The sequence below is a fragment of the Grampus griseus genome, assembly GCF_964374135.1.
Source record: "Grampus griseus genome assembly, chromosome: 6".
NCBI classification, from domain to species: Eukaryota; Metazoa; Chordata; class Mammalia; order Artiodactyla; family Delphinidae; genus Grampus; species Grampus griseus.
This window is the reverse complement of record NC_139000.1, coordinates 11,912,723-11,928,151: the sequence shown is the minus strand read 5'-3', so window position 1 is coordinate 11,928,151 and position 15,429 is coordinate 11,912,723. Positions and strand designations below refer to the sequence as shown.

The 15,429-nt window shown below is 51.5% G+C and overlaps 2 protein-coding genes across 2 annotated transcripts in view; one reads left to right on the top strand and one right to left on the bottom strand.

Moving 5' to 3' along the window:
* Positions 1–8,894, top strand: part of RABGAP1 (RAB GTPase activating protein 1) — a 146,000-nt gene extending 137,106 nt beyond the window's left edge. The window contains exons 19-23 of the mRNA XM_082656281.1: positions 1,436–1,540; positions 2,591–2,674; positions 3,335–3,406; positions 5,609–5,806; positions 7,181–8,894. Coding sequence (XP_082512407.1) covers positions 1,436–1,540; positions 2,591–2,674; positions 3,335–3,406; positions 5,609–5,806; positions 7,181–7,303 — 582 coding nt within the window. The 3' untranslated portion in view covers positions 7,304–8,894. The remainder of the gene's footprint in view (positions 1–1,435; positions 1,541–2,590; positions 2,675–3,334; positions 3,407–5,608; positions 5,807–7,180) is intronic.
* Positions 8,895–12,144: 3,250 nt separating this feature from the next.
* STRBP (spermatid perinuclear RNA binding protein) overlaps positions 12,145–15,429 on the bottom strand; it is a 67,967-nt gene continuing 64,682 nt past the window's right edge. The window contains exon 17 of the mRNA XM_082655715.1: positions 12,145–12,389. Coding sequence (XP_082511841.1) covers positions 12,154–12,389 — 236 coding nt within the window. The 3' untranslated portion in view covers positions 12,145–12,153. The remainder of the gene's footprint in view (positions 12,390–15,429) is intronic.

Genomic DNA, 15,429 nt, shown 5'->3' with positions numbered 1-15,429 from the left:
CGGATTCCAGCTCTGCTACATGCATTGTGCAAGCTTGGGGAAATCACTTCCCCATCTAAATTTTTTTCTAAGCTGGGTAATCAGGATGGGCCAGGAAGACTCTTGAGTCCATGACCTGGCTGTCCCATACTTCTTAGAATCAGTCTTATCTACCATGGGAGTGATGGTGAGTAACTGAGAGAATATAAGTGTGTGCTACAGGTTCCAAAGTACTGTTCAGAAGATGTTAACTGGGTCCAGGGGAGAGAAGGGAGAGGTAACAGGATGTTCTGTTGATTAAAGTAAAACAGAATCTTTGACAGGACTTTATTCTTCTTTGTTATTTCCTCTTTTGTTTGATTCTTATTTCCATTTTGATTGCTACTGGGGTTTGAACTAGAGGTGATTATAAGCCACTCACCAGAAAGGACAGGCCTTAACTCCAGGACCCCATTTAATTGCACGCATATGCAAGTAACTGATGGCCTTTTGCATATCATGCCATTCTCAGTTCTCCATTTAAGGCCCCAGCCGCCTGGAAACTATGCCTCCCAAAGAAAGTACGTCAGAAGATGTGGTGTAGTAGAAAGCAGAGGGGCTCAGCTATACCACTTTAGCTAGGTGACATCTGAAATGCTCTTTAATTTCAGGGAAACCACCATCCATTGTCAAAGGAGGTTGGATATAAGGAGCTGGCAAAGACCCTCTATATCTAGCACTCTGTAACTAGGAGCTTCCACCTCCTTTCCTTGACTGCCTTCTAACATGCTACAGTCTCTCACTCTTCAGTTATCCTTGGACTCTCCAGTGTCAGGGACTGTATTTGTCAGGTACAGGTGTATCATTTTCACTTGGACCCAAAGATCTGCCCACCAGACCTTTGCATGCTTTAGAAAAAAACTGGGGTGGAAGACGGCCATTTCAGATAATAAAAGGAGAGTGCTAGCAAAGGGGTGCCTTCCTTTGTCAGGTGACAGGGAGAGCAAAATGCAGAACTTATTTGATTAAGCAGAGCAAATACTGAGAGTTTGGAAGAAGAAAACCAGAATTTATTATTACTATTAATGATAATGACACCTACCTTTTGTTGAGTGTTTACTATATGCTAGGCACTGTGCTGAGTCCATTCCATGCCTTATCTCTCAGCTGAAGATCATGAAGCTCAGAGAAGTTCTCAATGACTTGTCCAAGTGGCACACAGTCAGGGAGCAATGGGAGTCAAGACCAGGCTGTCTGACAAAGGCGAGCTCCTAGCTACTGCCCCGCACTGCCTCTGGGCAGGAGACGGGGCCAGACACTTGTGTGTGAGTGTAGTCTCAGCGTGACCTTGGGCATATTACGTCCCCTCTCTGGATCACAGTTTCCTCATCATCTTAAAATTGGATTGTTCTGGGTAATTCAAATCCCTTTCAGTTCTCACTTCTTGTTCTGTAACAGCACCTCTTAAATGTTTCAGGCTGAGGAAAAGGCAGATGCACTGAATAAGGAGCTGCTTATGACCAAACAGAAATTGATTGATGCAGAGGAAGAGAAAAGACGGCTGGAAGAAGAGTCTGCTCAGGTGAGGGGAGCTTTGCCCCTCCCACATTCCTCTGTGTCTTGCAAATGCTTGAGAGCTGGGAGTTCACTGGTGGCTTCCTGTTGGCACTGGAGAACCCAGAGACAGCTGGCTTCAGTTTCTCTCCAAAGGCCTTTTGTATTTACTGTGAAAAGCATAATGGTTCTTAATAATTAAAATGTAGGGGGAGACAGTGGGGCAAAGCCCATCCTTCACTGGGGCAGGAGAAATTCCTGTGTGTCAGCATCTGAGTGTGACAAGAGGGTTAGCATTTCTGCAAAAGGAAGGCAGACATCACATAATGTCTGGCTCTTCCCCTACCTGTCCACCGACATCTCCCCCACAGAGCAAACTCTGGAAGGCTTGTCCTGAGCATAGCCCCTGGGCGCAGACTCACAGCCATAGGAAGAGCTTTGGGTGCTGCATGCCCCAGAGCAGGCGGGCTCTCCTTCACCATCCACCTTCTCATCTCAGTCAGGCTGCCTGAGGTGAGAGATGGCGGGGCGCCTCCCACATAATCCATGAGGCACTGAAGGGGCAGCAGTCCTCCTGTTAGCTCTTCCTCTGCATTTGCTTTGTGTTACCTCTCAGCTCAGGATCCCAGGTAGGGCTGCACTGACAGGGAGGAACTTCAGCAAAAGCCGCAAGCTGAAAGTTCAGAAGTTTTGACTGTTCTCTCCTAGCATCAAGAGTAGGGTTAATGGGCTTCCCTGGTGGCACAGTGGTTGAGAGTCCGCCTGCCGATGCAGGGGACATGGGTTCGTGCCCCGGTCCGGGAAGATCCCACATGCCACGGAGCGGCTGGGCCCGTGAGCCATGGCCGCGGAGCCTGTGCTCCGCAACGGGAGAGGCCACAGCAGTGAGAGGCCTGCGTACCAGAAAAAAAAAAAAAAAAAAGAGTAGGGTTAGTAGTGCTGAGAGTGAGGAAGAAGGGAGGGGAGTTACCTCCAGTAGGTCAGGCACTTTGGGGAAAGCCCAGCGCTAAGCGCGGAGTGCCAGAGCTTCGCTTGTATTTCCCTTAACATTCACTTTTGCTTTTCTTAATGTACGCAGTTAAAAGAAATGTGCCGTCGGGAACTCGACAAGGCAGAATCTGAGATTAAAAAAAACAGTTCTATCATCGGTGACTACAAGCAGGTGGGTCCGTGCACCCTGGAATTGGGCCGTGTTCTCTGGAAGCCCTGCTTGCCTGCACAAGATGTCTTCTCCACACCCACACGCATCCCTGCTCGGCGACTTGCACTGACGAGTCCCTTCGCTTCACTGGACAAGTTACCGCACTGCTTTTCAACTGTAAAATAAGGGAAATCATCGCTCACGCGGAGAACTGTTGTGAGGAGTCCATGAGATTATCTTTGTGGAGTACCTGGCATAGTTCCCTCACATAAGCAGGCACTTAATACATGGAAGCCCCCGAGTTCTTGGGAGCACTTCAGACTCATGACGTAGAACCACCTCTCTCCCCAGCGGGTTGCATTTTGAGAACGTAACTGAATTGGTCTTATTTCTTTCTGTACTGGGATCTCGTGCTGGCTCCTGAGTCTGGCAGTGTCTGTAAACATTGGCCATCGAGCGTGGCACTGATAGGTCCCTGCAGGTCCTAGGCCAGTGGATGCGGGGGTGGGAGAGCCAGAGGCACCTCTGCCCACCTGTCGTCTCACACCCGCTCCTGCTCAGTGCTGTCCCAGTTCCACTCCATAGTCCAGCTTCCACTGCAGAGCTCATCCCAAGCCCAAGTTGTGCGGATTATGACATTGCTGAAGAGATTGTCATTTTCTATTATGTTTGTTTCTTCAGATTTGTTCTCAGTTGAGTGAAAGATTAGAGAAGCAGCAGACTGCTAATAAAGTGGAAATTGAAAAAATTCGGGTAAGTCTTCCTTTATCAAAGACATTTTATACCACCTAGTTCATTTTATGGCTATATTCAGCACAAAAAATTTGGGGAGGGAGTATTCTGCTTTTTTTTTTTTTTTTTTAAATAACCTACCACTATTAGTAACAATACTATCTTTTTTTTTTAAATAAATTTATTTATGTATTTATTTATTTTGGGCTGCACTGGGTCTTCGTTGCTGTGCGTGGGCTTTCTCTAGTTGCGGCGGGCAGGGGCTACTCTTCGTCGTGGTGTGCGGGCTTCTCGTTGCAGTGGCGTCTCTTGCTGCCGAGCAGAGGCTCCGGGTGCGCGGGCTTCAGCAGGTGTGGCGTGCAGCCTCAATAGTTGTGGTGCACAGGCTTAGTTGCTCCGTGGCATGTGGGATCTTCCCGGACCAGAGCTCGAACCCATGTCCCCTGCGTTGGCTACTGCACCACCAGGGAAGTCCCCGGGTATTCTGCTTTGATTCCAAAAATGAGGGAAGCTGATGAGTACCTGACAAGGTGGCTACAACTGACAACTGATATTCTGCCTCTTTCCTCTAGGCAGGGGATACAGATAAGACCAGAAGAGCTCTGGCATTAGATCTCAAAATACAAGTGTCCCTCTTCCTTACAAATTTGTGTAACGTCCTCCTCCGTGCTAACTTCACTTGTAAAAAGACAAAACAAAACACAAGAGCCCCAGGACTTCAGGTGTTGTCTGTGATTACTGCAGCACCCTGCTGAGGTGGAAGAGTCCTGCAGGTGACAGGCTGTGCTTGAGGGTGGGGTGCAGAGGCCAGGTCACTCCCCACATTGTTCTGTAGCAGGGGGACACTCGCCTTCTGAGCTCAATTCCTCTTGCTGTAATGGGCCCAGATACAGTGAGAACCTGAGTTTTTAATGTTTGCTTGCCAATTTGAGGGGTTTTGTAACTTGGTGCTTTCTTTCTTTATTATTAGAATACTTGTCAGATTTTACTGAGATGAGTAATTTACTGAAAGATACTTTACTAACATGTTTACAACTCTGGACAGAAACGTGGGGGAGTCCATGGCCATGTCTGCACAAACCAGCATTTTACCTGGAGCAAGATGATACCTGGCCTCCATTATAAGTAGTGTTTAACCAGCAGTACCTATTTTTTAAACAAAATTTATTTTCTGATGCTAAAACTAATAATAATGTTCATTGCAGAAAATTTGGAAAATAAGAGTAAAGGAGGAAAAAAAACCCTTATAATCTTATTACCCACAGACAACATCATCATTAACACTTTGGCGTGTATTCTTTCAGTCTTTGTTCTAACATAGAAAATTTCATTCACTCTAAGGCATTTTTTTCACATTTACATCTGAAATTGGGACATATTTTATAACTCATGGCTTTTTGTGGTTTAATTGGCAGAATATTTTCTTAGAGGAAAACGAAATGATGTTTTCTTACAGTCATTGCCATCTTATTTTCATGAAATGTGGTATATCCTTGTAGCTGTACTTTAAAGACATTTTTGTGTCCTAGTTTACCCAGCATTTAAACATTTTTACCATGTTACAAAAAATTCCTCAAAAACTTTTCTGAGGCTGTGTACTTCTTTGTATAAATATAGCACATCCTATTTAATTTTTCCCAGTAGCTGGATAGTTTATCTCCCCACCCCTTTTTTGTGTCTCTAATTCTGCAGTGAAATTCCTTGTATGTAAATCTGTATCTAGTCACTGCTTTTTCATTTTTTTTTTGTTTGTTGTTTGTTTGTTTTTTTTGGTTTTTTTTGCAGTACGTGGGCCTCTCACTGTTGTGGCCTCTCCCGTTGCGGAGCACAGGCTCCGGACACGCAGGCTCACCAGCCATGGCTCACGGGCCCAGCCGCTCTGCGGCATGTGGGATCTTCCCGGACCGGGGCATGAACCTGCGTCCCCTGCATCAGCAGGCGGACTCTCAACCACTGCGCCACCAGGGAAGCCCGCTTTTTCATTTTTTTAGCCAAGGTTCCTAGAAGTGAGATGACTGGATCAAGACATAAGAATATTTGTGTTGCTTTTGGTGTATAACACCAGGTGACTTTTCCAGTAGGTCATCTGCCAGTTTACAGAGAGAACACAGTTTTCCAGAAGCTGTAGTGCTCGGCAGAGAAGCCATCTCTTGGCTCCCCAGAAAGGAGATGCTCACACCTTCATGTCTTCTTTGTCTCTTCACATCTGACATTCAATTTCAGCAAAATGTGGATGACTGTGAGCGCTGCCGGGAATTTTTCAACAAAGAAGGGCGCATAAAGGGCATCAGCTCAGCTAAGGAAGTTGTGGATGAGGACACAGATGAGGAGAAGGAAACACTCAAGAACCAGCTGAGAGAGATGGAACTGGAACTGGCACAAACCAAGCTGCAGCTGGTGGAAGCTGAGTGTAAGATCCAGGTAACAGCTGCCTCTGTGCCCCCGGCCAGCCCTCTGCCCCTGGGGCGGCAGGACCCAGACCTGCACGGGGGCAGGATTTCCCTGGTGTGGGCTAGAAACCCCAGAAATGATCTTCATGGTTTGGGTTTTTTTTCCCTTTTAAACTTCTACCATAATCCTCATGGGAAGAAGCCCATTACTTGCTATTTACTAGTGGATGTTTAATTAGCATTTAGCCTGTCCTAACGATTGGACTTTCTCATAATGAGAATTATCCATCAAACTTGGAATCTTTCTGGTGGAGCAGAGAATGCATGATTTGAAATCACAGCTGCACCACCAAACTCTCTGACCTTGGGTTAGTGGTAACCTCCTTTCACTTCAGGTTCCTCCTCTGCCAGTGGAGGTGATGAGGGATCACTCTGATAGTTTGCTTTGAGGACTAAAAAAGATAATGCACGGGAAGGGCTCAGCACGATATCTGAGGGCTTCACAAATACAGGCTTTTGTGCCCCCGCTCCCGTCACTTACCCAGCTTTGTGACTTTGGACGTATTACCTAATTTATCTGGGCCTCCTTTCCTTATGGAGAAACTGGGGCTTGTTTTGTTCATCGTTACACTGCATGGCTAGTTCCATCAGGCCTGATGCTGAGCACAAGGTAGGCACCAGGCACAGTTTGCAGAAGGAACCAAGTTCAGGACTAAAGCTTAAGCCCTGGTCTTCGTATCACACACGGTACCTGGGCGTCTACTTCGCCCAGGCCCGGTTCTCACTGTTGGGGCTGCACAGCTAGCACGTGGCCTCCGTGACCGTCCAAGGTGGCGAGGAGAGGCCTCACCAAGGACAGTATCTGGGCTGTAGTCCGAGAGTGAGCAGAGGTTGCTGCTGGAGAAAAGACAGAACAGTGAGCCTTCCTGGTGGAGGGCATGGTGTGTCCAGCAGCACAGAGGGAGGAGAGGGCCTGCCTGGAAGGGCCTTTAGGAAGTAGGGGTGGAAGTGGGTGCCAAGCTGGAAGAGTCTCTGCCCAGATTGTGAAGCATCTCGGACGTCTTGCTAGGGGGTCTAGGCTTGAAAGGCTCTTGCCGGAAATTAATGTTGCATTCTTAGGTAGAACATTCGGTCTGTCTCCTGGTATGCAGTGGGTGGACGGAGAGGGAGACGTTCAGGTAGGAGGCCGTTTTAATAAGTAGACGAGGCAAGAAATGAGGAGGTCTTAACTAGGAAATCTCCCAGAGCTTTAGGCACTCCAGATCTTTCTATGCCACTTTGAGAACTGGGGGAATTTCCAGAGCCCTCTCGAGAGGAAATAGACTGAATTCTTGGCTCAGCTCTGGGGAGGCAGTGTCATTAGCACTGGAGACCAGCATCCTCACGTACGTCGTTCTTCTTCCAGGACTTGGAGCACCATTTAGGCCTTGCCCTCAACGAGGTACAGGCGGCCAAGAAGACGTGGTTTAACCGAACACTGAGCTCCATAAAGACGGCAACCGGGGTTCAAGGGAAAGAGACTTGCTGAGAGCAGCTGCTGCCTCCAGACACCTTCAGAAAACATGACACCTTTTGTTGCCTTCTTTGGCCAGATGTGTGATTCTGTGACATGTCCCAGGACCAGAATGTACCTAAGTCAGATCCATAGAAGCATGTGGGTAGGTTGTTGGACCAGAGCTCATGAAGCAGGCAGCCTGTGCGGTAAGGCCCTCCTCACTCCTGATACTAACAGGCCTGCCGGCTGGCCTGCCACCCTGGACGTTCCAGAAAGCCACTCCTCCGTGTGACCTCCGGGCCTCTTCCCGGTTAGGTCAGCTCCTCACCCAGCCCAGCGGCTGAGTGACATTATCAGAGTCTGGGGATCCTTCAGGCCTTTGGTTTTTTTCTAAACCTTTAATCTTTTTTTTTAAAATACACATATTATTATATATTGGGGGAGGTGGGGCAGGGGATCGGTAGCTCAAATAATTATCTGCTCCAGTGCCAGCAGAGGGTCCTCCAGGTAGACATGGAGAAGCACTTTGTTTTAAATAGGAGGGTTTCATGGTTGTAGGTGAAGCCACCTAGTTTTGTTAAACTAACTCTACGATGCACAGGTTTTTGGTTTGGCATTATTCACATGTTTCTGATCAATTCTATGCAACTCTCATAGTTCCTGTTGTTTTTAGTGTTAGCTGCCAAATGACTCCCCAGTGCTGGGGTGGGTGACTTGACCGACTGTCGAGACTGGATTAATCATAACGTGGACAAACCTTATTTTGCTTAATGTGTCGTGTGTGTGTGTATATATAAATATCTTTTCCCAATGCACCCAATTGACAGTGTTTAAATCCCAGACTAGGACTGATCTGCACAACTTAATTATGTGGTTATTTTGGGCACTTAATTTCACTCAAGGTTTGTCGGGCTCTGCTCTCCACCCTGCTGTCGCGAGAGCTGTGAAGAGCTCCCTCACTTCAAGGTTCTAGTGTTTTTGCACAACAGCTTGTACAAGTGAGAAAGACTCTGAGGTGTGTGTGTGTATGTATGTGTGTGTGTAAATGTGAGGATGTGCAGGACACACATGCCAAGAGGCCCCCGTCCGGCTGGCCTGTGTCCCTGCCTGCCGGGGCCCTCCCCGGAGTGAGGCTGGGTGCAAACCTCGCTGTTCAGATGGGCTGCAAGTTCTCGCTTCAGAACTATGGAATAGAGGTTTTAGCACCTTTTTTAAAACAAAATAACTTTAGACTTTTAATTTATATAGTGATATGCTGACAGGCTGTCTCGCAGATGACTTTGTCGTCTTCTCTGCGTGCAGTGTGGAGGTCGCTGGTTACAAGAGGCACTGGTTTGTACATAAAGACACCTGGGTTGTTTTGTATCTCTTTTCCTGTTGGCTGTATTAACGCTTGCTGAGGTCATCTGTGATCAGGGAGGTAACAAGCGGCAACCCCTGACCCCCAAACCATCCCCTCCACCGCTTTCTGTGTCTTTCTTGTTCAGTTACCAAAACAGCTGTAAGCCCATCTAAAACTAGGTGCGTGGACATTGTGCTAGGGTAGTTTCAGTGTGTCAACTTTATGAATTGAAATATAAACCAGTAAAATTGTATTACTATTTCTTTTGTTGGCTTTATTTTAACGGCATATTCATTAAATATTTTGGTACAAACAGCATTGCTTTGTAACAGCCAGTTTTATCATGGTGTGCTCTTGCCTCCCTCCCACGGGCAGTCAGAGAAGACCACCCTCTGGGCTGGCAAATAGGTGTACTTGAGCACTGGGCAGCGCCTCCCCGTTCATCCATTCAGACACTTAATGAGCAGCTAATGTGCTCCAGGCCCATGGGGTGAGAGAAGACACAGGCTTTGTCCCCTGGGAGGCCTGTGCCTTCATCGTGAGCATTGCCTGTCTTGGAGAAATAAAGTGAGACATGACCTGTGTATTTGAGGGTTAGGGAAGTCTTATAGGAGGTAAGGGTGTGTGTGGTAAGACCTTGAAAGACAAAAGCATCTCACCAGGCAGAGATGGGAGAGGGAATTGCAGGCCCAAAATGTGAATGTGCAGGGGAAATGGCTGAAGAGCAGAAAGGCCGAGTACCCGAGGTCCAGTTATGCTCTGCTGGAACTTTCAGGGGAAGTGGTGGCATGGCCAGCAGGTACCTCTTTCCAAAAGCTCCTTTCTGTTCCCTGCTGGTCATCCCACACCGCGGCACCATAGGGACGAGGCTCCCAGACCCTCGGCCGTCCTTTACCACCTCGCCCCCTTCTCTGCAGCAGGAAGAAGAGCAGTGCTTCCCCAACCCGACGGTCCCCTCCTTGCTTGACCTGCCCTCCAGGACCCCCTACACCCAGCCTTTGGATGGAAGCGGGCTGAGATGCAGGCCATGAAGAAGGGAAGGTGGTGAGTGAGCCCTGCCCCATCTTCTCTCCGCTGAATTGAATCAGGGCAGGTGCCTAGCAAGGGGCCCGGCCATGACAGATGCTCTGCAGAGACCAGGACAGGGACTCCGGAGCACAGTTGGGATCCCTTTGCCGCTCACAGACTAGAAGGCATATTTCTGGGATCCACGTTCCTGGCCAACAAGGGCCAGAGTCCAGATGGGCCAGCCTGCTCCGGGCTTTTCCAGTCCCCAGGGTCCCAGTGTTCCGGAGTGTAGGGACTCTGCAGAAATCCTCATCCCAGCAGCTGTGCCCTGCCAGGAGAAAGGCGCCCATAGCCAGTCAGCCTTGGCACACGGGGCCTAAAGTGACTCCGGGACATCCGGAGAGAACAAGCAAGCTCCGCCTCGGGAGAGGGCGGGACTGGACGAAGGCTCATGGGCTTGGTGACTGGGAATCTGCTGGTGCTCAGGAAGGAAGGAGAGCAGAGGTGGGTGGGGTGCAGCGGAGGGGCCAGACCCAAGTGGGTTGAGAGGCAGGAGGGTGGGAAGCAGAAGCAGGTGAGTGTAGATTTCAAGAAGCCTGCTCAGCCTGTCACGTATTTCTACGTGACAGGCTGAGTAGACCATCTAGCAGGCCCTGTTGAACCTGAGCGGATCTGCACGGCCTGGTCATGATCTCTCAGGAGGAAGGAGGCAGCTCAGAGTGAAAGGCAAGAGGCATCTGCCGCCCTGTCTGTTCTGAACCCCAAGTCCCAGGGGCAGGAGTGAACCACGAGAGGAGTGAAGGAAAGAGAACTCCATGGGAGCTAAAACTTAGTCCAGAACACCGCTCTCAGCTCTGAACTGACCCAGCAGTTGTGAAAACCAAGACATCTATGCAGGGGGAGTAGGTAGGTGACAAGAGAGGAGGCCTCTCAGAGCCTGTTTCTTCATCTGGCTGATGGGGGTTTAAAAGGCTGTCTGTAGTGCTTCACTTGCTCAGAGAGATGCCTGATTCTGACCTTGGGATGCAGATCTTCTCCTAAGCTTCATTTGGGGGCTGATGAGACAAGTGAGCTCAGAATGGCTGAGGTGCTCACTCCCAGAACAAGAGGACCGAGCACTCCGTTTCCCTGCCCTTCCCCCACTTTTATAGGCGAAGAAATCGGGCCCATAGAGCGGTTCCTGGCCCAGACCACAAGGCTAGGACGTTAATCCCCATCTCTAACTAACTTCCAGTGACCAGCAGGGCAGCTGCTTTAAGACGACCACGTGGGCAGTAGGTGGGTGTAAACTCTCACAGCACTTCACTACAAGCAGCGTACCTGGGCCAAAAACCCTGAGTTCAAGGCTGGGCCGTGACCTTGGATGCTCACGTCACGTGGATAGGTCACTTCAGCCTCCCAAGTTGTGTGTGTGCCGTGGCTTCGGTGCCCATCTCGGTCTCACACGGGTTGCTGAGCTACTGTTAAGCTCCTGACCCTTCCCCTGTGTTCTCCCCCCAGTTGTCGCAACACCCCTGTGAGTTAAGTGACGTTATCCCCAGATTTGAAAGTGAAGGTGAAAGGCCCGTGATGACGAGATCTGGGATGTCAATGCTTTGTACCAGGTACCACCACCTCCACCTTCTCTTCCAGGGCCCCAAAGCAAGGAAAACAGTGCTCCTCCCTCCACACCCCGTTTTCAACTCCTCTTGCTGTTCCCTGTGCCAGTCACGGGCCAGAGGGTGGGAGTGGGGCCCCTGGGAGGAAGCAGCCGCGGGCCGGCCTGGCCAGCTCTTCTTTCCATCAGTGCGCTGTGGTTGTAAAGCCCAGGGGACAGTGTGCAGAGCGAAGGCGGCCCTGAGTTACAACACACCCAGTGCCTTCGTCCACTTACCTGGAGGGCAGCGACAGGCCCGGCCTGGCTCCCTCCAAGACCCCCTGCGTGGGCCGCCTTTGTCCTTCTTCCTGGGGCGGGCAGAGACCTTACTGTAGTCTTGGAATTACTGGGGTCGGTCGACTGCAGGAACCTTACAGGGGGAGCAGTAGGAAGAGCTTTGGCTTTGTTTTCAAATTGCTGCTGCCATTTCGAAGTCCTACTCCCTCGGGCAAGTCCCTTTATCTTTGAGCCTTAGTGTCCCGATGTGTAATATCTGCCAGCTCTGGGGACAGGGGTCAGGGGTCAGGACTAGGAGGAAGGCAGGTGTGTGAGGGGCACCCGGTGAACGCTGAGCTGAGCTGAGCTGAGGCGGCGGCACTCACACCACTCGCTGCACCAGGGGCCCGGGTCAAAGGTTCAGGTTGAGTAAACATTTGGCACCATTAGCAGAGAGAGACGGCAAACAGGAATAGGAATGAGGCCTGGCCCTCTGCATGAAGGGAAGATTCTTCCACATGTGCTGAGCTGGAGAGTCAGGGCCAGGAAAGGGGTTCTGCACTTGACCCTTTCATCAGTCAAAGCCAGAGTCAGTCCGTCCTGCACAGAACAGTGCAGCCCCTTGCTGTTGAAGACAGAAGCTTTTATTTTTATTCATCCAAATGGGGAAAATGCAACATGTCAGGGCATTACAGACAAGCTGCAGCAGCCAGACAAGAGGGTCAGTCTATGGCAGAGTCCAACACAGTCAGTGCGCAGGAGCCGCAGTGTGGGCGCTGCCTGTGGGAGTTGGGGTGCAGAGTCCCTTTGGGTGAAGGCCAGGCGTCTCTGGGTGAGGCACTGGTGACAGTCCACACGTGCAGGCTGCTGCTTCAACCACGCCGCAGGTTGAAAGTTCGGAGTCCTACGTGTAATCACTGCCCCAGAGAGGGAGGACAGTCCAGGGTGGTCGCGTTCTCCAATGTTTTTTTTTTTAACATAATACACAACATGACGTTATTGCCAGGGACTCTGCACTGTAATTATACTATGTACACTTGTGTATCCAGAAAAAACAGTAAATAGATACAGATAGGTATTTTAAATAGATTTCTTAAAAACTACCTTGGCCATCACCAGACCAGAGAGAGAGCAAGCTGTATATAGCCAGGAGTCCGATGTCACGTGTGTAACTGTGCAGGAAACTGGGAAAGGTTTTCTACCCACAACTAAACGCAGCCTTCTCCTTGCCTCCTGAACCCCCATCCTGGGGCCAAGGAAGGGCTACGACTGAGCAGGACCCCTTCCTCCTTTGTGAGGGAAGCCCCTTCTTGAACAGCTCAGGGCTTCAGGTCTAGACTGGCTGCCTCCTGTCTCCTTCCCAGACAGTGAGTTCTGCTCGGAATGGGTGAGAATCGAGTCTCAGAGGCCGCTCTCCGGGAATCCTACGCGGCAGGGAGACCCGGGTGCCTGCACTGTGGGGCTTAACAGGCAGAGCCGGGCCCCAGGCCAGCCCCTTCCCTGGTCCTCCTGCCTCACTGTCCCTGGAAGTGCCCTGGCCCTGATTAGGGCTCCCTCAGGAGACCTGCCTTTTCCTGAAGGTGTGACTGGGCCCCAGCCAGCCACTTAGACCAGAGGTTCAGCACAACAGGCCAAGATGGTCCCTAGTCAGAGGCCTGAGTTGACAGATACTTTGGGGAAAAGAGGATCCACACTGCTAAGAGCTGAAGTAAATGAAGTCTGCCCAACGCAGGTGGCTCATGACTCACTCATTAGAAGACATCAAGAAGGACAGAAGCAGAGGAGGTGTCCCACCCTGACCAAGCATTCCCTTTGCCGCCTCAAGCCCCTGGGAAAGGAAGTCCGTGTGGAGGCTGGCGACAGCTCACAAGACACGCAGAGCCACCCTTGATTCCCGGGAGATGCGGAAAGTAAGGCCCCTGGTCAGGAGCCCTGAGGATGCCTGTTGTCTGAGAAGCCACCACAGTAAGTGAACGAGGGGACAAGCGGTACTCAGTGTCCCCTCTGCAAAGTAGGGGTGCAGTGTGAACCCCACCTGACCGCACAGGGCTGGCCTGAGCAGGAGACACTGCCATGGTCAGGGAAAGGGACGCATCAAACACCAGCACTGCCAGCCTGGCCAGTGAGAGAAGAGGTGTTTCAGGAATCTGACTAAACCCCACACCATGCCTCGTGTGGGCCATCATCACAGCCTGGGCGTCAGGGCCGCAGCCGAGGGAGCCACTGGGGGGAAGAGTCGAGGAGGCTCACAGAGCGGCACGGACACGTCAAGGAAAGGAAAGGAGCGCCAGCTTAACCGCAGCTTAAGCCCGTCACGCCGGCGGAAGGGAGTGGGGGAAGAGGCTGGGCACGGAAGGTGCTGCTTCCTTGATTAGGAACTACAAGTGGAGAAGACAGTCCTCTTAGCTATCTAAACTCCTACCCTTATCCATGGTTCAGCTTCACGAACAAAAATTTTAAAAAGTCTTCCCAGAACAGCAGAAATATCTAGGTTAGAATCAAAAAAAGAACTTTCAGACCATCATCTGTTTCCCCAAGCAGGAAAGTGAGACAGATGGCATCTAGCTTATGGCCGTGGGCCAGGATGGCGCAGGGGCCAGGCTTGAGCTCCACGAGGGTCTAGGGTGCCCCAGACACAAGCCTCCCTGTGAGGCCAGAGCCGCAGCACAGGCTGAGCTGCCCGACGAAAGACCACAGCTGGCGGCACATCTGGCTGGGCCAGGCTTGCCTCTGTCTTTGCCGTTCCAGGACCCCAGAAACACCTCTGGAAGACCCGGGCTGTGCCCCTTAGAGATGGGAAGTTACGTGCCTGCTGCCATGCTGAGAGCACCGCCCCCGGAGCCTGAGGAGCCCCACGGCAGCAGCCCGCGTGCCCTGGAGCCGTGGCTTCTCCGCGACTCTTCCTTCCACGACCCTCTCCCGACCTCAGCAACGACCAGCCGTGCCCTCACTCAGAGCAGGCAGCAGCAGTGCCCTCAGGCAGCCCACCACCCACCTGCCTGAGGCCCTGCCCACGTCTGCCCAACGGCTCAGGGCAGCACCAAAGCCCTCACCTGCTGGCTCAGTCCCCAGGGGATCCACAGCCACACGAAGCTGGTCCACGGTGCGGCGCTGCCAGAGCCGTGCGGGGAGGCCCCCCGGGGTCAGCACCGCCATACGCCCCCGCCGTGGGGCCTCGGGCAAGCGCCTTCCCTCCTCGAGCTGCCCCTGATCCTCACCCACTCTTACGGGCCCGTGCGGGTTTCAAGGAAACGGCATCTGCGCAGGCTCTTCACGGGCTCGTGAAGCCAGCACCCTCCAGGCTTCTGTCCACGTCAAGGGAGCACGCTGGCAGCTCGTGCCCCTGGAACCTCACCTCACGGTGCTCAGTCAACAGAAGCTCCCTTCACCTGCCTAGAAACATCTCTGAGGGGAAATGCTGTGGAGAGTAGAAAGCACTATAGAGAGTCTCTTCCTCGCCCCAACTACACGGAGCACCTTGGGGCCGGCGCCGCGTCCGACCTGCAGTCTCCCCCAGCCCGACCTCAGTCCCGGCCTAGAGCGTCGGGATGCACCTGCGCAGCACCTGCTCCGGCCTGGGCATCTTGCCCCGGTCTACAGGCACCAGCTCCATTCTGAAGTGAGGGGAAGCCCATCCCTAGCATTTTTCACCCTCACACACCAAGGCCCCAATCCAAAATTAGACATGAGACAGAAGAAGCCCGAAGGCAGCGGACCATGTCAAGCTCTGCCGTGTCAAAAACTGTGCCACTCACTGGCCCCCTACAGCCGGCGGCCAGAAAAGCTACTCAACTTGGGGGTCACTCCTTCCCACTCGGGTACCAACAGTAACCAGACTCTGGGCAAAAGAGACCAGATTAAACTGAAAGATACTACTTGTAACCACAGACGTGGTCTTCCCCAACCAGAGGATCTTTCCAAAGTGCATCTGTGATCACTTCACCTTCCTGAGCACAA